At 41.9% G+C, this 22,149-nt stretch overlaps 1 protein-coding gene across 1 annotated transcript; it reads right to left on the bottom strand.

Moving 5' to 3' along the window:
• Positions 1 to 8: 8 nt before the first annotated feature.
• On the bottom strand, positions 9 to 21,774 carry LOC123973997 (fibronectin-like; the record flags this gene model as incomplete). The annotated part of the gene is given in 27 exon segments (XM_046054410.1): positions 9 to 85; positions 200 to 314; positions 1,033 to 1,305; positions 1,915 to 2,106; positions 2,465 to 2,551; positions 2,721 to 2,889; positions 3,269 to 3,363; positions 3,565 to 3,828; positions 4,034 to 4,312; positions 5,580 to 5,774; positions 5,894 to 5,983; positions 6,206 to 6,334; positions 6,550 to 6,735; positions 7,085 to 7,253; positions 7,393 to 7,514; positions 10,767 to 10,907; positions 11,231 to 11,359; positions 11,698 to 11,853; positions 16,082 to 16,258; positions 17,192 to 17,374; positions 17,537 to 17,734; positions 18,605 to 18,763; positions 19,370 to 19,507; positions 19,704 to 19,835; positions 20,157 to 20,294; positions 20,415 to 20,540; positions 21,495 to 21,774. Coding segments are annotated over 27 exon segments (4,243 nt in total), but the record flags the coding sequence as incomplete, so codon positions are not given.
• Between the last annotated feature and the right edge of the window lie 375 nt (positions 21,775 to 22,149).

Here is a 22,149-nt window from a genome sequence, read left to right as displayed (position 1 = left end):
TAACTTACTCCTTAGCACCACATTGTTAATCCTGCTTCCTACGCTGGTTTCTGTACTGTCATCTTCATCGTCAATGGGGTGATACCTGAATAATAAAGACACCAACAACACAGACTCATTTTCTGTTATGTTTTAACATGTGGTTATTCAAAAATCAGTGTGTATTCAAGAAAAAAAAAATGTATGTTTCTTCTTGTACCTAATGAGGAAGTTGTTGATATCAGCAGTGTTGGGGACCCGGGGAGAGACCCAGGTGATTTCCATAGTGTCTGGCCCGACCTTGCTGAAGCCCAAATCCGTCGGGGCTGGTACAGCTATTGAAAAGAGAGAGCAGATTGACTTAAAAACGTATTCAAAAAGGTCAAAGTAGATTCAGGTTTCTCATTGCTCAAGTATTAAGGCTGCCAGAGAACTGTAATAATATAAGAAAGAGTGAGGAGGCAAATAGATGTGAAAAAAGGCAAACAACTAAACAATGAAATGACTAAAAGAGAAAAGTATTCCTGCTGCCATCTTTTAAAGGGAACAATCTGTGTTTTATGTGTGTGTGTGTGTGTCAGTGTAAAGCCATGTCTGAAGGTTTACGACATCTTAAAAGTGAGAACAAGCAGTGTTTGCATTGGGGGGCAAAATGAGTCTCAGTATGGTAAAAGCCCCTGAACTAAAACCAGATGGTACACACACACACACACACACACACACACACACACACACACACACACACAGAGGATTATTAAACTGACAAACAGCATGCAGTGCAATTACATCAACAACTTAAAAGGTTTGCTTTGAAGAGCTATGTCTTAGGGTTATTAAGAACCTTATTACGTTATATAATCTCAGCAGACACAGTGATTTGAAAGTCCCTCGCAGGCAACACAAATCACACCATCTATCTATATAAAAGATACTTTTGACAGTTTTGTATCATTATGTATAACTGAATTGCTCTTTCAATAAAAAATGTATGTACTGTTAATGATATTTGTAGTAAAGGAAATATTTTTGGTTGCGTGGGAACATGGATCTTACAGGTCTGCTGAGTGACTGTGGTGGGCTCGCTCTCGCCATTCTCCGTCACAGTGATCACACTAATCTCATAGTCGATACCAGGTTCCAGCCCGTAGACAGTATATTGACCAGTCGTTGGCATAACCATGTCTTCAAAGATGGGCACACTCTCGCCGGCTGCCACCACAGTGATCCTGTAACCAGTGATGGCTGTGGTGTTGAGCGGCGACCAGCGGAGGCTGATAGTGGTGTCGCTCACATCCCTGAAGCTGAGGTCCGTCAGCTGTGGGATGTCTGGGTAGGTGGAGAGAGGAAAAAAAGAGAGAAGACAACAGAAGCACCAAACAAACGAGGGGCAAAGGTGGAAGGAAAGGGAAGGGGATGGACACGAGGGTCAGAAAGAGGAAACCGACAGACAAAAAGACAGGAGCAGTGGTCAAGACAAGCAACAAAAATTGTTTTCTTCCAGTCGGGCGAGATATTCAACATATCACACCAATGGAACAGCTAAAGCAAGGCTGCCTTTACTAGTATATATTACAATCTAGTGAGGTTCAACTGTTATTCAATGAAGTGTCTCCATTGAAATCTATTAATATATACACAGGCAATGGTAGCATTAGTGTTAGTCCCACGGCTAAATTAGAGCGGTGATCCTTACAGAGAAGAGCTAGTATCTGTTATATGTTGAAAGCAAATGTGTCATTTATTTTAGTAACTTTCAACATAATATGTTAATTTAAAATTGGGGCTTCTGTAAATGAAAGTTTGCTCTTACCTGTCTACACAACCCTAACAAAATGATCATAAAAAAATCAGGCCAGACTCGTGTTGAACATACATACCTCATGGTCTCAAAAACCCCAATAAAACCACATGATTATGAGCTTGCCTCTAACTCACCTGGTGTAATGGTAGTTGATATAGGAACGCTCTCCATATCATCCTTGACAGTAACAACACTGATGTTGTACTCCACTCCTGGACTGAGGTTCTCCAGGATGCAGGAGTTCTGCCCTGCTTCCACAAACTCCTCCACACTGTTTCCTTGCTGGCCATTGGTGGGAGTGCATGTCACTCTGTAGCCAGTGATGTCTTGCAGGGAGAGAGTTGGAGAAGGAAAAGGGAAGAAGGTTTACATGGGGTGGGTAATCAGAGTAAGAAACCAGTTAAGAATGTATCAGCGAGCAATAATAGGTTGCTGAGATAAGATGCCTAAACAGAATGATATTTTCACATGGCAATTCAATGCATTTTGAAAATGTCCTAGTAAAGAGAGAGAAGAGACTGTAGCTCACTGACAGATGGATACATCAGTGAACAAAAGGAGATAAATCTCTGTCCAATTTCATCAAAAGGATACATAATTAAGTGATACTTTTAACCCAATTGAATGATTATTTGTAATGTGTTCAGTGTCTTTTTATCTGGGTATACAGATGTGTGTGGGTACCTGGTGTATTAGCCCCATTCCATTGAACTGTTAGGTCTCCTGTGCCTGGGTTAGACTCCAGGTTGAGATCAGTGGGAGGAGACAGAGCTGGAGACGAAGAAGAAAAAGAGGAGTCAGAGGAGGAGGAAAGGAATAAGAGTAAAAGACAGATAGAGAGGAGGCATTGGAAGAACAAAGAAAACACTAGACATTAAAAGGAAAAGGAAAAGACAAGACTAAAAGGTGACACAGTCAGTATTTATTAGTTTATTCTTACGTGTGACAACACGGTGTGTGATTGGGGTTCCCTGCTCATGGCCGTTTATGACTGGCTGGATGCTGTAGGTGTACTCCACTCCCGGAGTTAGACCAGAAACGTAAATACTTCCCGAGTCAGAGGTCACGTCTCTGGGAGCTTCTCCGCCCTGACTGGGACGTACTGTCAACTGAAAGATAAATACTCAGTTAGAAAGAGGGATATGGACTGGGGGTACAGGAGGTAAAGGTCAGATGTCAGTGTCTTCCCATGAACATGAAAGCCAGCAGAACATTCTCATCTCTGGTGTGATATATTCTGACTAATCAGGTTTATCCCTGAGGTCTGTAGCTCCCATGTTATCTAACCCCAAGTGGGCCCTACACTGCACCAGAAGAACAACTGGATTGTGTTTTCCATAGCATACAGAAGGAAATAATTTGCATATAAAGACAATCACGCTATCAATTTTAAAGGACAGAATGGGAAACATGGTCAGATTTATGGATATGTGGGTAGCAGAATATAAAACCACTTGTTACGTATGTATGTATTAGAAGTGAGTGTACCTTGTATCCAATGTGGGGAACTGGAGTCCAGGAGATTATAATGGACGTGTCCGTCACATCTGTGCTGAAATGAGGAGCGTTGCCCATTGCCGGGCCTACAAACACACAGAGAGTAAAAGTGCTTTTCTGATCAGCTTTTGTGTAATGGCATGCAAGAAGATGTATGCATCCCCCAGTGTGTTCATTTAAAAAAGTGCATGCATAATCAGAAGATTGCGCCTACAGTATCTTTCCCCCCAAACGTAACTTCCCTTGTCACTGTGTCAGTACTCATTTTATATGTACCAGACACTTACTAGTAGTAAATACAGCTGTCTCTCCTTCACTCAGTGTTGTCTCTTTCTCTGCATGTAGCGTAGCAGTGTACTCTGTATCGGGCTTCAGGTTGAGGAGGGTGTACTGAGTAAGGCGGGCAGGCAAGCGCAGCTGCTTAGGGTTGGAGCCCTCAACAGAGAGGAGGAGACGGTAGCCAGAGATTTTGGCACGGGGGGCATACCACAACATCACAGCACTGTCCTCTGTCACATTGGCGAAATGGATATCTGTGGGAGCATCAGGCTCTAAAAAGAGATATGTCAATAAACACTGTTAGACACAGATAGACAATAGATTATTTTCCAAAGCACACCAAATGTTTCTGCACAGCATTCCAACCTTCCACCGAGAAGCTAGTGTCAATTCATTTCAGTGTGGTTTCAAAATCAATTTGCATTTTTGTGTGTGTAGTGATTTCCTTGTAGGCATGAGGCCATTTGTCATACTCACTTGTAGTTTGCTCCCCAATAAGCGGTAAACTTTCCTGCCCATTGTGAATGGTATAGATACTGAAGCGGTACAGTGTTCCAGGCTGTAGCTGTGACACTTCAATGTAGGAGTTTTGACTGACAGGCAGAGTCATCTCCCTCTGTGGAGTACCAGACTCATCAACTGGGATGGCGGTGACCCGGTAACCTGAGACTTCACTGGCTGGGCTAGTCCAGGTCAGAACGATTTTTTTATCTGACACCTGGAAGAACTGCAAGTCTGTAGGAGAAGCCACTTCATCTGTGGACAGGAAAAAAACAACAACATAGCATTAAGCATTGTGAGAGAACTTGGCTGACATTTGGTTACATTTATTTTAATGAATAAAAACAAATGGCATCCCGTTCATTCCAAAGAATGTTGCTCATCAAGTGCATGTGTGTACCCATAATGCATCAGCATTAATGTCGTTTCCTTTCTCCAGCTTAAGGAAAAATGCATCCGAGAAGATTTATATCAGTGCTGAGTATGGCTAAATCCCAACTATAATGACAACTGTCCTCTCAGTGAATAACTGGAATGAGTCTTATGCAGCTGTTAGAAATGAAGTGGGTGAATGCATGGAGAAACATGTTATTTATGGCGGAAGGACCCATAACAACCCATCGCAGCAATCCAAAATGTAAGCTTACATAAGGGCATGTTGTTTGGATCCTGTAAGGACTATGTCTCGCGCAAGGATATAAGTCACAGTTTAAGTCCTTTACTATGTAAGAAATAAATTGATTACTAACTTAAAACAGAAAATAAAGTGGAAAACACATCAGGTCACATTCTAAATATTATCTGCTAAACAAGGGAAGGTCAAATACAGCTTAAAATAATTCCATGACCTCATCGCTGTTATTTAACTAACTATGATGTTTTGCTTTTATGTTGCATATCACCCAAACACACATTGGCTTATACATACATAATGACATTAAGTGTGCAAACATGTCTACAGAATTCCTGCAAACAAGGAGCCAATCCATCACACTGCTTCATATTTTGGATGATGAAACAAACATAAACCAGAAGACCTCTTTGCCTTGTGAAGGCAAGAGATTAAATAAGACAACAAGATGGAGAGCGAGAGGAGATGGCAGCAGACACTCTCAGCTTGGTCAAATATATTTATTATACACTTTTCCAGCATCTGCTCGACTGGCCCAACAGCATGTTCAACCTGGCAGACAGACGTTTTACATAACCCCAGTTGAGCAGAGTGCAACAGCTGTGAACTCAATGACTTCATTTTCCATTGGAGAGCTCGTCATTTCTACTAGTCAGAATTGGAAACATCTAAATAAATCGCTGAATAGGCCACAGGATGACTTGCAGGTTGATTCTGGAGGGTGCTCTTATAACAAGAGTATTAACTCAAATTCATATGAACATCCAAGGATCAAATGATATTTAAGGATCACAACCACCAAATATTTGGTCACTGCACATCAACTCGTGGTGCTAAACAGAAAAAGAAACAGGATTTACCATAATCCTTAATAATCTCTACATCTTTTACCTGGTAGAGGATCTCCAGCGGTGTTGACCTGTATAAAGATAGGCTCACTCTCCAGGCTGTCCTCCACAGCGTAGATACTAATGTTGTACAAGTTCCCGGGTCGAAGGTCACTCAGAGTCACAGATGTTGCTGTGTCAGGGAGATTCAGCTCCGTGCTTTCACCTTCTATTGACGGTGTGTAGACAACACGATAGCCTGCGCAGAGGAAGAGACCATACAGTTCATTGTTTGTAGCTAACCGTCACGAGTGAGTATAGGCAGGAACAGAACAGTGACAGATTTGGGCTGTGACTGACAACATTGTCATAGCATACCAGTGATTGGAGCCAGTGGTTTTTCCCAACTGATCACAATGGAAGTTTCTCCCACATCCTCCACTTCATGATCACTAGGAGCATCAGGTGCTATGGAACAAATGAGGTGAAATTATGAGAAGGAAAATTACAACCACTGCTTTTATCCTGGATCACTTGATTTGCAGTCCCTGGCATTTATTCATTTGCCGCTAGTAAGTCTGGGATTCAGAAAAACATTTTTGTGCTAGTGTTGTGCCTCTGATGAGAATGGGAAAGAATATCAGAGAAGAGAGATGGGAATATAAAATGATGGAGAAAGAGTGTACTAACCAGTGGTTTGTGAAGTAGTAAAAATTAGGTTGTCATCTCCACTATCTGTAACCTCATAGACATTAACAGTGTACTTCCTCCCAGGTAGAAGCTCATTAATGTTCACTGAGGTAGTTGTACGGGGCAGGTCTGTGGGGAAAATATGTTGTATTAACACCTTAGTTTTCATTCATCTAAATATTTTAACGCAGCTAAATAAATACCTTTTCTTCTGTGACAGTATTGTCTTAGTAAAATATCCATTATTTTGAAATCAGGTCAAATTTCAATGCATAATAGTTTTGCCATAGCTATTTTTGTATGTATATGCATTCATGTTTGCATAAGTGCATAACTGCACTTACCTAGCACCATGGGTTGTCCAGTTGCCTGTCCCTGCTCACTGAGCTCATACTCTACTCTGAAACCAGAAACTGTGTCTGAGGCGGAAACCCAGGAGATGACAAAGCTGCTGGAGGTAATTTCAGTCACCGACTCTGAGATGTCGACCATAGGCGGAACTGGGGTGGTCTCGCCTTGTGATGGTGCCACTATAGGATAAACAGAGACAGACAGAGATGGAAAATATGAGCTGGCTACATGCTGCCTCTGAGAAAAGAACACTGAACAGGACACTGTGGAAAAAATCTCAGTGAATAATTCCTAATTCAATAAAATTAAATATAAGGAACCAAACTTAGTAGAAAAACAGCACAAAATATTGTGATTTCATGAAGTGCATGCACATTCCCATACCCCTGTCTTTAATAACATCTCTCGCCTAAACCGGCATGCGTGGAAAAAGTAGCCAAATTAACTGGACAACTGGTCGATACCATTGGTTAAACAGTGATGCGGCAACTAAACCAACACTGAGATCTGCCAGCTCCCTCAACTCACATGATCCATCATTAGTGGTGAAGTCAAAGCGTGTGATCTCTCTGCGTCCAAACCGCAACACGCTGATTAGCTGACCCTCGTAGGTGATGCCCGGCTTCAGCCCAGAGATGGTGTAGGTGTTAAGGTGGCCAGGGATTATGACCTCTCTCCATGGGCTTGAAGTGTTTTTCTGAAAAATGTGATAAAAGGAAATGCAGGAAATGTTACATATGTCAATAGAGACAGCGTCAGCATCAGGTCCAGTGGAGAGATGAGGAAGAAGAGGGATTGTTTCTTTGTTAACTGTTATGCTCAGTAAGAAAACTCACCACTTTCCATTTCAGGATGTACTGGGTGATGTGAGCAGACTGTGGGGCATTCCACTGAATAGGGTGGGAGTTGGGTTGGTTTCCAGATTCTGATATGACCACCTGGACAGGACGATGACCACCTGAGAGAGAAAAAGAATAAAGACAGAGATGTAAGCAGTTATACAGAAAAGACCAGACCAGGAGTTTCACTGTCTAATCATCATAATGAGACATTATGCACATATTTAACAGTTAGGGGGGCATTTTCAAAGTTGTAAATATCAAATATCGTAATTATATCTCAACTTTGACAAGCAGACACTAAATCCAACATGGTGAGATTCTGGCTCTTCCACAATTTGAGGAATTTCAAAAACTTGCAGTTTTACATAACAGCAACTGATTATCAGGGAGGGTGGAGCAGCATTTTCCTGAACAGAACACAGGACAGAGTGAGGAAAAACTAGCACGTCCTTGTGAGATTCCAGCCTAGATTTCAACAGCTGGAGGGGAGAAAACTGTTACTCTCCTTTCTCTACTCTTTAACCTTCTCAATCTCATCATGGCTTCGAACCTTACTTGTTCTCTTGGAAAGACTAATTTTGCTGCAGCACTAGATAATTTGCAAAAGAAAGGTATGATGAAACAACAAAAAAGCTTTGAAGTAATGAAGAAGTGTGTGAAAACCCCTCATGAAAGCAATACAGCAAAGGTCATAACAGAGAATCATGGGATTTATTGTGCTGGACAACCTTTTCAAGTCCTAGAAATGTGGGCTTCGATGCTCAACTGAACTCCTCGAGTCTTGCCAAACATCATGTAACAGCTGTTCCACGTCTACACACACACACACACACGATTCCTTGGAAATCCTTGCGGTGGTGAGTTTTGAAGCAAACAGGAGCTCAGGCATGTGTGTGTTGTGTCATTACTACATCTAACACAACAAGAGATAAACTATATTGCAAAAAGTGGCGGTCTAAGCTAAAGTGTATCAATTTACCAGAAAATGCACGCAACAGGCAAGTTGAATATAAAAAGGCTTAGCAGGTTAGTAGATACTAAAGAAGAAAAATGACATCAGCAGGAGCTCAAAATTGCAGTACACCTTTACTGGTTTAGGAAATGAAACAAGGGTATCAAGTCATGTTTAATGTAAACAGAAGTCATGTGGTGAGCAGACCCCTCACATAAGCTGTGCTGATAGAAACTGGTAGCTTCTATAAAGATCTGAGGTTTTTTAACCACTTTTCCAAATAGCAGACCTGTAATCAAAGTTTCTGAGCAAGTGGCTCGGTTAACCAGAAGTTGCTAGCAGATACACAAACCTCAAAAACAATCTGGGACCAATTACGGCCTATTACAGAGCCACAGGCCACTAGCGAGGGTAAGGGTTGCATAGAATCAGATGTGGGACGCGTATGAAAACGGATGCACACTTGCAGTGGTTGTAATGCATGTACACACACGCACATAGTCTCCCAGCATTGCACGCATCCCCCTTTACTTTGCACACATAGACACAACATTCATTCTTGAGACAGACAGATGCCCAGCAAAGTGGTGATAAGGACCACAGTAAAGGGAAGTAATGCTGTCCTAACAATAAGAAATGCCCCAAAAGATTAAATTGCACCCTAGACAAAGAGATACAAACACAGACGGCACAAAAGAAAACAATTTTTGAGAAGATTTTATCACTATAGGGCTACATCTGAGACTTGTGAAAAACTTTAAATGATCCTTCACTTGGGTTTTCCATTTTTACCTTTTATGGTGTTTTACCCAGAAAGCCAACTGATTTGGAGTCTGGATTTGCCTCTTGCAGCCCTTAAATCTTTGCATGCAGTATTTTGGGTATGTCTAGGCACGCACACACACACACACACACACACACACACACACACACACGGAGCGAGTTCACAGCTGGTTGCTATTATAGCCACTTACGGCAGAATAGTGCCCTACATTTTGTATCTCCCGTCAACCTGCTTCACACACAGAGCAAACAAGTAACAGTTCAAATGTTCCTTTACGCAAGACTCGTCAAACTGCTGTTCCCACTAGCATAGCTTCACAGCCTCACTTGGAGCCATATTGACATATTTATGCATGCTGTGGGAAATGTAAAAATGTTTTGTTTCTCAAAATATATACCGCAGACACCCATCATACCGTGCATGTGCATCACTATTATTACTACATTTTTTAACCAAGATTTAGGGGAAATGGGAAAGGAGTGCCTGCGATGGACTGGCGACCTGTCCAGGGTGTACCGTGCCTTTCGCCTGATGTCAGCTGGGATTGGCTCCAGCCCCCCCGCGACCCTGTACGCAGGATAAGCGGTTGACGATGGATGGGAAAGGAATGCGAACAACATTACGTGTTGTTTTATTCAGTGACACCATACAAGAACACTATATAACCAAAAAGCTACAGAGAAACAGGAATGGTTTACAATTTAACAGGGGTTGTATTCAACCACAGCCAAAGGAAAAGTCCAGGAAGAAAAGTACGTGAAAAGTTGAACAAATTGCACACGGCATAGCACCATAGCATAGTCAGTTGTAATGATAATGGGAGCAGAATGCTAACAACAGCAACAACAGCAAGTTTGTGAATGGACACGGACCTATGACAGGAGGATCCTTGTTATAAAACGTTGGTGTATTCTTGGGAATAGAGGTAATTTAACCATCGTGGCAAAATAATGTTGTGTGATGAAGCATGACTTTGTTCTAAATGATCCTGGCTGTTAAGTGATTGCTAAGTTCCACAACACTGACGGGCTTTTAAGGTGTGTGTGTGTATGTGTGTTGGGGGGGGGGGGTATACACACATATATTGTGGTGTTTTGCACAGCTGTGGCAACAGAACAGGGGATGTACCACATGCTAGCAAGAACAAAGGCTCACAGTGGGGGGTGTATCTGTAAAAGAGGAAATCACACACCCCTCCCATTTTCTGTCTGTTTCACATCAAAGTAAAGGGCCTCATTTTCAAGGTGCCTTAAACAAACATTCTGCTCCTGTGAACATGTTGTCCATTCATTATCTTGTACTAAACCGGATGTCAATATATATTGTGATTGTGTTTTTCTGGACAAGCTTTTCATGGAAAAAAATAATCAGACTGGAATGTTTTTGGCTAATCCAGCAAATTAAATACAAATAAAGAATGAATACCCGTCAACTCAAGCTCTTTCAACACACTGATACAAAAATCCTATAAAAATCAATAAAAAAAAATAAAGAAGTCTCGACTGACTTGCAGTATTGCCCACCATAGCCTGATATACCCTGTATAAATAGCACGGCAAAATCTCAGATCTGTCTAACAGTATATACAGTAGCATTACATCACCCAACCGTAATGTATATTTAACATCTTACCAGGATACTGCTGGGGCTCGCAGCTGAGCTCGCCAAGGCCGTTGCCATAGCAATAGCACTTGTACATGATTCCATGGATGACTTTATCCCAAGACTCTCCAATCTGATAGAAGGCTCTCGTCTCCGGCTCCTGGCACTGGTCTGAGGGTCACATAAAACCAAGTCATGCAACAGGGACCACCAACCAAGGGTTTTGGAGCCGACACATAGGCTGTTGTCGTGAATGATCACCATTTTCAACAAACAAAAATAGTGGGTTCAGGAAAGGCTTCGTATCTATATAGAGTGGGAGTGACACAACCACATATGTATAGAATAATCAGACCAATTAGCAATCATGTAGGGATTAGTCTCTTTCCTTTCATGAACCTTCTATTTAGCTAAGACAATGGTTTTGAATGAATATGAACACCGATAAAATTGCGCAGGCTGTAAGATGTGAACCTGTATCTTGGTAAACTCACCTATGGCATCACACTTCCAGCGTCCACGCCCCTGTCCAAAGCAAGTGCAGTTCATCGAGTAGCCTTCCTCGTGTTGTTTGGTGAAGGTTTGGTTCACCTCATAGGTCAGACCATCCACGATACACTGGTCTGCAGTAGACACACACAAGCACACACATATAGATATAAAAAGACACGAATGAGTACCCCACAGCTTTTGCACACCTGCTCTTCTGAACTATTGTGTGCGCATGTGTTGCAGAACCGAAGCCCCATAAAGTGCAGGGGTGCAAGCTCACTTTTAACCTTTTGGCAGGTGAGTGATTACATGACATGTCACCTTTCACCTCTTCACTCAGAGAATTCTAATATTATTCCCACATTATTACCCCAGACAGGGGAAGAAAAGGAGATTGAGGGTTGCTGTCGTGGTAGTGTTTTGTCTATCTAACCTTCTGTCTCCCCAGGCCACACACACACACACACACCTTTAAGCTGGGAGTAAGCGACACAACTCCATTCTCCTCTGCCATTGCCAACACAGGTACATCGCATCATGTGACCCAGAACATCGTGCCGTTTGTCCCACTGGTCTCCCACACGGTACATCACCCCTTCAGTGGTCGTACACACTTCTTCATGGGCTAGAACACAAAGGACAAAGCAGGTTACAAAAGCGCATACCAATATGTCAGTTTAATGCTTCTGAAATGCTAGATAGGTTTTCAAGAAAGGGTTGGATTTTGGGGGGAAAACTGGAACAAACTCACACACAACTTGAGTTGAAAACACAAACTACACTACACATCCACAGGCATGCATCCAAACACGCACGGTATGAACACATCATACACATTAATTGTTAGTAACACAAGTGGTGCATACTAGCGTCAAGATAAAAACAAACACATCATAATGAATGATCCCCCTTGGAGATCACTGCTTCTACCCTACAATTACTACACAAGGCTGTAGAGGATACCACCACCACAGGACACCTGTGTCCATAGTAAAGAAGAGCTTCATGGATTAAAAACCAGAAACAGCTGTCTTGTGTCCTTATGTGTATAAAGGACTGTGTGTGTTCACCATGTGTTCTCCAGTTATTAAAAAGAGGGAGTAGTTTCCATCAGGAAAGATAGAAAGTGTGTGAAGGTGGGTAGGACAGGCAGAGACCTGCCTCTGTGTATGTGTGAGTGAGTGAGTGAGTGAGTGAGTGAGTGAGTGAGTGAAAGAGAGAGAAAGGGAAAGTGCTTCTGCAACTTCTCTCTATGAGTGTATGTATCCTCACTGCATGCCTAGTGTAAAAAAAATAACATAAAATAAAGGCATTTGACTGTTGAACTGAGGTTTTGGGGCTCTACCGAATAGTTTTAAGTTTCAAAGCTTAGTTCCAAACGTTGACATTCAAATTCTAAATAAACATTCGAATGGTGCCCGGCTTTTTTTATCATGTCTAGTCATTCTGCAGTGTGCAATATCACCAGGGGACTATAATCCAATAAAAGTGCGGAGTTACTGCATTGAATAAATCAATGTGCCAGAATTTTCTTCAATTTAACAAAGATAAAACTGAAGTAGTTATTTTTTGGAGACAGACATTTTGGTGTAGTCATGGACCTGAATTTCATCAGCCACATTAAGTTAAAATGCTCCATATTTGTATAGCTCCTTTCTAGTCTTTTCGACCACTCAAAGCGCTTTTACACTACTTCTGCATTCACCATTCACTCACATTCATACACTGAGCCTAAGTGCTCAAACAGAAACTAACATTCACACACATTCATACACTGGTGGAACAGCCAACAGGGGCAATTTGGGGTTCAGTATCTTGGCCAAGGACACTTCAACATGCAGCCTGGAGGAGCCTTGGATTGAACAGCCGACCTTCCGATTAACAGGCAACCCGCTCTACCTCCTGAACCTATAATAATATATATTATCCCATATATTAAGACAATTAAAAAGTCAGCCAACTATCACCGGATAATATATAAAGGATTAAAAGACTTCTGTCTCAGCTGGACCTAGAAAGCTTGTCCTTGCATTAATTTCCAATACTATAACAGCGTCTTTATAGGTCTCTCTAAAAAAAAAAATCCATCAGACAGCTGCAGCTGAATTAGAACGCTGGATCACATCACTCCAGTTCTGAGGTCTATAATACTAGGCACTAAATGATTTAGGCCCAATATACATTTCTGATCTTCTGCTATATTATGAACCTTCCAGACCTCTCGGGTCACTGTACATACTGTATCTGTTTAACTCTCCACAAAGAGTAAGTAGGTTGTGTTGGAGATAAAGGAGCAGATCTGCTTTCTTGAATTGAATCTTGAAGCCCAGCCCATACTTATCTGTGCCAGGCAGAATCTGGACCGCAGCCAGACCATACGGTTGGCTGCGCACCAATGCCGGGGGCAGAAATACAGGGGCTGGAGATTTTTAGGACATGGTCTAGAATATTCAAGCCTCTGGGTGGTGGTTTGAGATATGCAGTGGCCAGGCCTGGGGCTCAACCTAATTTAGGCATTTTAATGATCACAACAAGGGCTAGTAAACTTCATGTATCTCTATGATTTTTTATTGTTTAGTAATCATTAAAAATAATCTCATACTGTGCATCACACATGATGATGCATTTTTGGTCTAAAATCATTGTTGAAAAAGGTGCATGAAGTGAATGCAATTCAAGCTAATATTTCTCAAAGCCTCATCTAAATAAAACCCAGGCTTTCTCTGAAATAATTAAATTAACTGCAATGTTCATGTGTTACAGCATCACAGCCCAGTATGTGATTTCTATTTTATATTAAATTTTCTCTTTAATTACTGCACGCCCGTTTGGACATTGCAGCCGACAATGAAGGGAGCGACAATTTCCTCCAGGCAGATACTACCCAATAGTACGTTAGGAGACTCTAACTGAGGGAAAATACAATAAGATATACAAGAAAATTATGGTCATATTTTTGAGTGTTGTTGATGTAGAAAGAAAACAGGAGATCTAATAATGTAAATGGTCCAGTTTGCATAATGGAGGTGCACCCTTGATGTAGGCTCACAGCTGGAGACAGTTGACCTACCATCCCAAGAACACACGGCAGACACCAGATTATCCTATCCAGCAATCTTTCCAGAGGACCGCCACAGGTGGAGGAGAAGGGGCTCCAGACTATTACTGTTCTTTAAACGCCGCGATTAACATCTCAAGTACCATGTTTGTTTTGACAATCCTTGTGAAGTCATTAATGTCCATATCAAAGACCCCATGCTGCTTTGACTGCTGGGCTGAGTTTAAACACAGACAACCTGCTCCGTCGATGGCTAAAGGGCTAGAAAACTGTTTATTCCCTCTTAACATCTTGACGGGGTGTTTGTAACTACAGGGTGTCGTCCCAAAAGGTGGGTCCCAGGCGTTAAGTAGGAATATAAATGGAATTCCGAAGAAAAATATAGCTTTAAAATAAAAATAAAAAAAAAACTTAATGGTTTGTACAATCCATGAACCCATTATTTGCCGTGTACCATCATAAAAATCTGGATGTCTACATGTGCATGTGTCAACTCTAAACATCTGCAGGCAGCAGACTGACTTCAGAGTTAAACAAGTTTCAAATATTTGAACTTCCTAAAGGATCTGTCTTGCCACAAAATACAAAAGATAAGTTCTTATGAGGTAAAATAAATCCAGTGCTCTACTTTTCTTAGAATTCAGAGACAACTTTATCTCAGATAAGTCCTGTAGATGTTTTCACTTTGTACCATCCACATTATACAGTCTGCTGCCAAACCGCCCATTCCATCTTCTATCTGCATACTTTGAAGTCGACCAATTTCTACTTTGATGTAGACAGTAGTAAGAAGGATTTTTTGGTTAACTTAGAGCAACCTTTGCTTCCAATTTGTGGATATCTTTTTACATCTGACTGCAGATCATATACACACTAAATTCAAGCAGTGCCAGGGATAAACCTCAGTGTTCCACTGCAATTAAGTTTAAAATGCATTGGTTAGTTTGGATCACCCTTTCAAGACATTCACAGTAGACTAATATTTGTTGTGACAACTCAGCTGTGTTTGTATAAACTGACTTTGGCATCTACTACAAACTCTACCACCCGCCATAATTATGCGGTTTATAAATTAGACTATTCTGCTGATTTAGACATCAGAACAAATTAGCTGTGATACAAAAAAGTCCTCTAGATCTTCACAGTTTGTACTCTTTGTTTAACGGCATGTTGGTATCATCATTACCACTGCATTACTCCTTCACAGACGTTAGTGCAGTGTCAATGACCCCCTGGTGTTTCACTGGCTTCAGCCTCTTTTGTTACCCATGGAGACCTAATTGACACCTATACAACGCAACACCACATTTCCTAAGGCAGCAGTAGCCTCAATGCGAATTTGGCTCTGCTATAAATAAAAGCTGAGAATTGTAAATTAGATTTTGTCTGGGCCATTAGCCCTGACTCCTTTTTAACATCACTCTGATAATAGCATTTATGTAAATTACAGTTTACATAAGGTTACCAATCTTTTCATCAAAGAATGTGCTTAATACAAAGGCCATGTTAACTCTTTGATTCAGAATGGGTGGAGATACATTTTACTTAAGACTGGGAGGGACACTGCAATTAACCGTGCTAATCACGTTGATGACCCCCATGGCTAGCAATTTGCTGAGCTGATTCTCAGCCTGCCAGTTCCCAGGCTGTCCACAGCAATGCAAATACATTTAAAACATTTTTCCCCTTTATTTTGGCCATCTAGCCACATTTAGTTGGCATTTTTAACCTTTAAAAAAAATGAATAGTTCCTTCTCTCTCTCTCCATCACACACACACACACACACACACTTACCAGCCATGGGACAGAACCCAAAGCGCTGTTCTGTATCATAGTCGGTTGTGGTGCCACACCACTTCATGCCATCTCTACGTCCCTCTGCAGTACAGTCAGTGTAGTTTCGGCCATTATAGAGGAAGGGGAACTGACACAGAGCGCCGTTAGAATTACCGCCTCGTGTTGCCACCATTACTGTTAAAAGAAGAACACAATAACCTTATAAAGTGGTATCACTATGAGTTATCATTATCCAAACCCCATTGCAACTCATGTTTAATGGTAAACATACATGCTAGTAGTCAGTAAGACTAGTCAGAAAATTTAGCTAGTTTTTATTTCCTAATTTAGCTCACATAAATATTATATTAGTCTATTACTTTGCCGAGTAATTTCCCAAAAAAGAATCAAGTTATTCTTCAGACAACATAACAAAACTTTTGATACCTCACAGACCTCAAAATACCAGGCCTCAATTCTTTACATTTATTCATTTAGCTGACACTTTTATTCAACTTACAATTGCTATAAATGTCAGAGGTTCACATGTCACGCTTCTCGAGCAACAATGGGTTAAGTGTCTTGCTCAGGGACACAATGGTGGGTGGGTCACAGTGGGAATCAAACGCGGGTCTCTCACACCAATGTCATATGTCATTTCCATTGTGTCATTGCCAATTCAGAGCCTTTAAGGCCTTCCCATAAAACAGTTATGACAAGTGTTTAAACATTTAAATGGGAGATTCACCTAGTGTCCACTGTTGTTATTCACACACCACCAACACTACCAGCTTTAGTAAGGTAGCTGCCTTTTCCCCCCATGCTAGATGCTAGCGAGCATTTTGTATTTGAAAACAACACGAGGAGATTAGCGAGATTGTTTTTCTAGCGAAAGTCTCACCACTCTTGGTCTGGACACCAGTATGTAGAGAGCATATTAACCAGACAACAGCCAAGAGCTTCACAGAAGTAACATTAATTAGTTACAGCTAATCAGAGCTCATTTTCTGGAACTCTTCCAAGTCAAGGTTAAATTATCTAAACAATTGTTCAGCCATTGTCAACTACCAATTTTACTTTTAACATTCCTTCAATTCCCGCCTTTAAAACATTAAAACACATGCTCACCATTCTTCTCTGTGCAGAAAGAATATTTCTCATCTGTCTCAAAGTCAGAAGAGGTAGAGCACCAGAGCTGTCCATCACTGCGTCCATCAGAGGTACAAGAGTGGTAGGTCTTCCCCTTGTAGACAAAGGGGAACACACAGGGCTGACCTCCAGAGTTGCCACCATATACTGGAGCTGGTCCGTCTATGTGAAGACAAGAACACACAAATACAGTAAACACAACAACATACACAGTTCATCACCTCAAACACCTGCTTTCACATGTTGTTCATTGCTCCTCAGCCTACAGCTGCAGATATGAACTTAAATAAATTATGGCCACTTTTGTAGGAGAGCAGCTCTTACCCCACTGTTCACAGCTAACTCCATTGCCAAGACAAGTACAGATCATCTGCTTGGTTCCCTGGTTCTTAATCCAGCGCTGGCCGATGAAATACGTCAGTCCTGCATCTGTCCGACAGGGTCCCTCCTGGGGAAGCTCAGGCACATTGGCAGGCTGGTAGACCACAGGCTGGATGTTAGTGATCACACGAGAGCCAGTGCCTGAAATGTAACGTTGGATTCAGGTCAGGGGCAGCAATAACATCCAAGAGCCACATAAAAACATGCCCAAATTAAAAATTACTTATGAAGTGATGTTGTAGCTAAAACAGCACAGAGGGTTCCTTTTAATTAAAACACAAGAACTAACATCTTTGAACAAGCAACTGTCACTGGAGCCCGGCTCTATGCATGATATTAGCTTAAACAACATGTAGAATCAGAAGGAGCTTTATAAGCTTTATTGCCAAGGAGTGTTTTACACATACAAGGAATTTGCTTTGATGGTAAGGTTGGTACACATAGACAAACATACAATTGGAATATACATTGCAAGTTATAGTGAATATTAAAAAGAATAGAGAAAAATAATACAACTATTTGCAGAGAAAGAACATCGTCGCAGATATTTACATGTGCATTATTCTGGGTTTGTGTTGTACAGATGATGTACACACTAAAAGTCTGGCTTTTATTTGGGATGCAAGAGGACTGCACCGGGTCATCAATGATTATGTCCCATTTACAAAAAAAATAAGCTTTCCATTTTTATTTCTTTACCATCGCTGTGTCCCGACAATTATGTTTCTGTCTCACACCCAATAATCACTTCAAACCACTTCAAGCACATTGCTCCCACTAAATTCCCCTTTTTTCCATTTCTCCTTCTTCATTTCCCTGCTCCCCGTCCCTCGTTTCTCATGAGGTCATGATCACAAGTTACAAGACACGTCTTTCTCACTTCAGCACTCAGGACACTTGGCACTTCTTATCTCTCCCTCCTCTCGGCATCTGTCTCTGGTATACATTCTTATCTCCACACAGAGAGCAGGAGGGAGGGAAAAAAGGGATAGGGATATTATCATTCCTCACCTAGGCCAGTGGTGTGAAGAGAAGCATGTCGCTCACACTTCCACTCCCCTCGGCCGTTCCCAGTGCACAGACACTGGAGTTGGTGGCCCTGGGCGTCTGTCTTGGTCCACGCATCTCCAATACGGTAGGAAGTCAGAGTATCCTGGTCGTTACAGCGATCTAGGGCAGAAGGGAATGAGAGGAATTCATTAGGAATAGATGAAAACTGCGAGACAGCAATGTGGCCCTGTAAAAACCTTTATGGTAATGTGCATGATTAAAGGTCTGCAGTGATTCTCTGGGGAATGATTCCACCTGGCCACCAGCTGTTACCATGTTTGTGCTTTGTGACTCTGTTGATAACTTGTTGGACAAATGCATGATAACAATTTATTGATGACCTCCACCACAAAAATGTCCAAGGCCACCCTGAAGGCGTGACAACAGGCCAACAGGGAACAACATTAATTTTCATCTGTTACATCTGTTTCATCAGTCAGCATCATTGAGGATGTAAGTAACGGTTCTAATTGGGAACACAACTGGTAAACATTTCCTCCACAGCATGACAAAAGTCCTCCGACAAATCGCAAGCAGCACTTTGCTTTTAGTTCTTGTATGTCTGTGTGGCATTGCTTGCACAATACATAGATTTTTTTTAAAACTGGTCCAAAGTAATGCTGCTCTTTCTCATACAGATTAAGTACAGTTTAGATTAATGGGGGAAATATTGAAAAATGGGGAGGTGACAGCACAATACAAAGGAAGAAATAAAGGGTTTCTTACTTCTGGAGGTGCATGTGATGCGTCCACTTCCCTCTCCCAGACATGTACAGTCCAGCACCATCCATCCCTGGTACGGCTTCTCCCATGTCTCCCCAACAACGTAGGATGCGCCCGCCGTGTTGTCATAGCAACGCTCAGCTGTAGGCAACAGACACTCATGAACTACTTCATCAATTTAAAAGTTTCTTTCCCCTACTATTCAAACATCATGTACAAATGAATTCATTAAGTGACTGTAAAAAAAAATCATTCAAAATTTTCTGTCAAGCAAACAAACAAAACCATCACGGTAAATACAGTCATCTGTTTATCAGTGGCTGTGTCAATGACTCACAGACAGGTTTGCAGGTCCACTCTCCCTTGCCGTTGCCCAGACAGACACACTCCAACATGTAGCCTCCTGTTTCATGGGGTCTCCTCCAGGTGTCACCTATCTTATATGAAGCCCCACCTTCATGACAGCGATCTGGGGAGATTCAAAGAAGAGGGATGATTTTAGAGAGAGATTAATATGCATGTGATTGCAGAAAAAGAAAGCAAGGGGAAACAAAAAAAGACACACAAACTCAAGATACTACTCCCTCTCAGCTAACCGCTAACAGCTGCACGGCACCGGTTGCTAATCAGCTGTGGAGAATATGGAGATTAGCCAGTTTACTGGCTGCAGTCTGGGAAACCAGGCTGTACACGGAAACACATGAGCTAGGATGTGTGGTCTGGGGTAAGAACAGTTAATGGCAGCATGGCAACTCCTCGTGGAGCTAGAAACATGCACAGAATCACTTACTGGCAATGGTGCAGCTGATCTTGCCCCTCCCAGACCCGATACAGGTACAGTCCCAGATCATGCCGTCCTTGTGTGTCTCATAGGTTTCTCCCACAGTGTAGGACCGCTGGTTGGTCTTGTCGTAGCACCTTTCCTCTTCTATCAGGAGAAAACAATGTAAAAGATTTGTGTTTTATTAAAAGGGAGAGAGAAATAAAGATTGTCTTATGTGGCAAATGATGCAAAAGATGTGCTTTATGGAAAAGAAAACAAACTAACCTTCAGGTTTGCTTTTACACTTGATACCAGCAACTCCATGGCAGGTACAGACCAGAGTGCTGTCCCTATACCGCCGCTCCCACTGTTCATTAATGCCATACAAAACGCCATTCTCTTGACAACCATCTGACAGGAGGACAGAAAAAAATACAACTGATGAGACTTAGAAAGCTAGAATCAGGCAGCAGGAGATCAAATAAAAAGCACCCCTCCCTTTGCCCCCACACCAAATCACATTCAGTATAGGGAAAATTTGAGAGGGGAAAAAAAAAAAAACACACTCCATCCAAACAGACCCAGTATACACTGTACCTGCTTACCAAGTCCTTTTTGTGGAAAGACAAATGCAGCCACTGGAAAATGGTTTAGCCCTTACCATAACTTCTAACAGCCAGTATTATGGGTTAAAGAACTAAAGCTTTTTTATACCAAAATAAGCAAACCCTATATTGGAATAAACATTCTATTGTGGGACAAGTCTTCACCCACCATGTTTGCAAGAGTGACCCTGGATATGTTAACTTGACTTCAAAAAGGTCCCCAGGGCTGAGTAATAAATCAGTTGCACCAAGTTGAGAATAATATCCTCCCTCTCTCTCTCTCTCTCTCTCTCTCTCTCTCTCACCCACCAGGCATGTTCTTTGTTCACATCTCATGACTTCACATGCCTCTCTTTTCCCCCCAAATTTAAAATTTATGCCAAGTGGTTCTATTTCTCTTTTTTCCCCTCAGAAGCTGTCATTCTGCTCCTCCATACACTCATGAAGTTGAGGAGATCAGAGACGTTTTCGAGGTTGAGGTTAATCTAGTGACTCCAAGATCAGAGATGCCGATTAAAATTTCTGTGGCTTTTACCTCCATATACCATGGAGATGCCAATAGCAAAGACGCTTTTAAATTGATTCACATTACACCCGAGAGACTACGGAGACACGATCTGAAAAGATGATCGTGGAAAATATTCTCCCTCAAATTCTCTGAGGTCCTCTAATTGAGCTCTTGTGGCCCCCTGAGCCAGGGTAGGGAACCATTTCTTACTATAAGACATTTGTGACTAATAACTTGGGACAAGAAACTTACCCTGAGAGACTGAGGGGACGTGATGCCCTTGTCGCCGGGTCCTGCGCGTCCCTTGAGGCAAACAGTTCACCGCGCTCCCGATACAGAGCGCAACCAGCACCCTGGCTACGGTGCTGCCGGACATACTGTTTAATGCGAGCCGCCCGGTTATTGCAGAATATGGGTACAGGTGCTTCTTGTGTAAAGTTTAGATTCACCAGGGACGGAGGGAAGTCGGTTCCAGTGCAACTCTTTATCGCATGCCGCGCTTCAACCTGGCGTTCAGTCCGCTCCTCTCCAGTCTGCGGCCCCAGTGTGCAGGTTAACCAGTCTGTGGGAGTGATTTATCTGGGCATGGCTTAGATTCAGCCGGAGAAGGGAGGTCCAACAAAGAGACCGACTACCCACGCACGCAGCACGTACAAGTGAGGCAGACAAACTTTTTAGAAACAAAGAGCTTTAGGCTATGCAAATTCCAGGTCATAAACTTTTCTTCTTACTATTTCTAACCATGAGGTAGGCTAAAACAGAAAGATTAACTCAAAAATGCAATGTTTCCAAAATGGTTGTATCCATGCAATCTGAAGTAAACAAACATTGTTGAAAATTAAAAAAATATTTGTGAAATCATGAGTCAATGCCCCATTCGTTGATTTTTATTACCCCACCTGGTTAA

The sequence above is a fragment of the Micropterus dolomieu genome, linkage group LG07 (assembly GCF_021292245.1).
Source record: "Micropterus dolomieu isolate WLL.071019.BEF.003 ecotype Adirondacks linkage group LG07, ASM2129224v1, whole genome shotgun sequence".
NCBI classification, from domain to species: Eukaryota; Metazoa; Chordata; class Actinopteri; order Centrarchiformes; family Centrarchidae; genus Micropterus; species Micropterus dolomieu.
The sequence above is the reverse complement of the archived record's forward strand: the minus strand, read 5'-3'. Positions and strand labels throughout refer to the sequence as shown.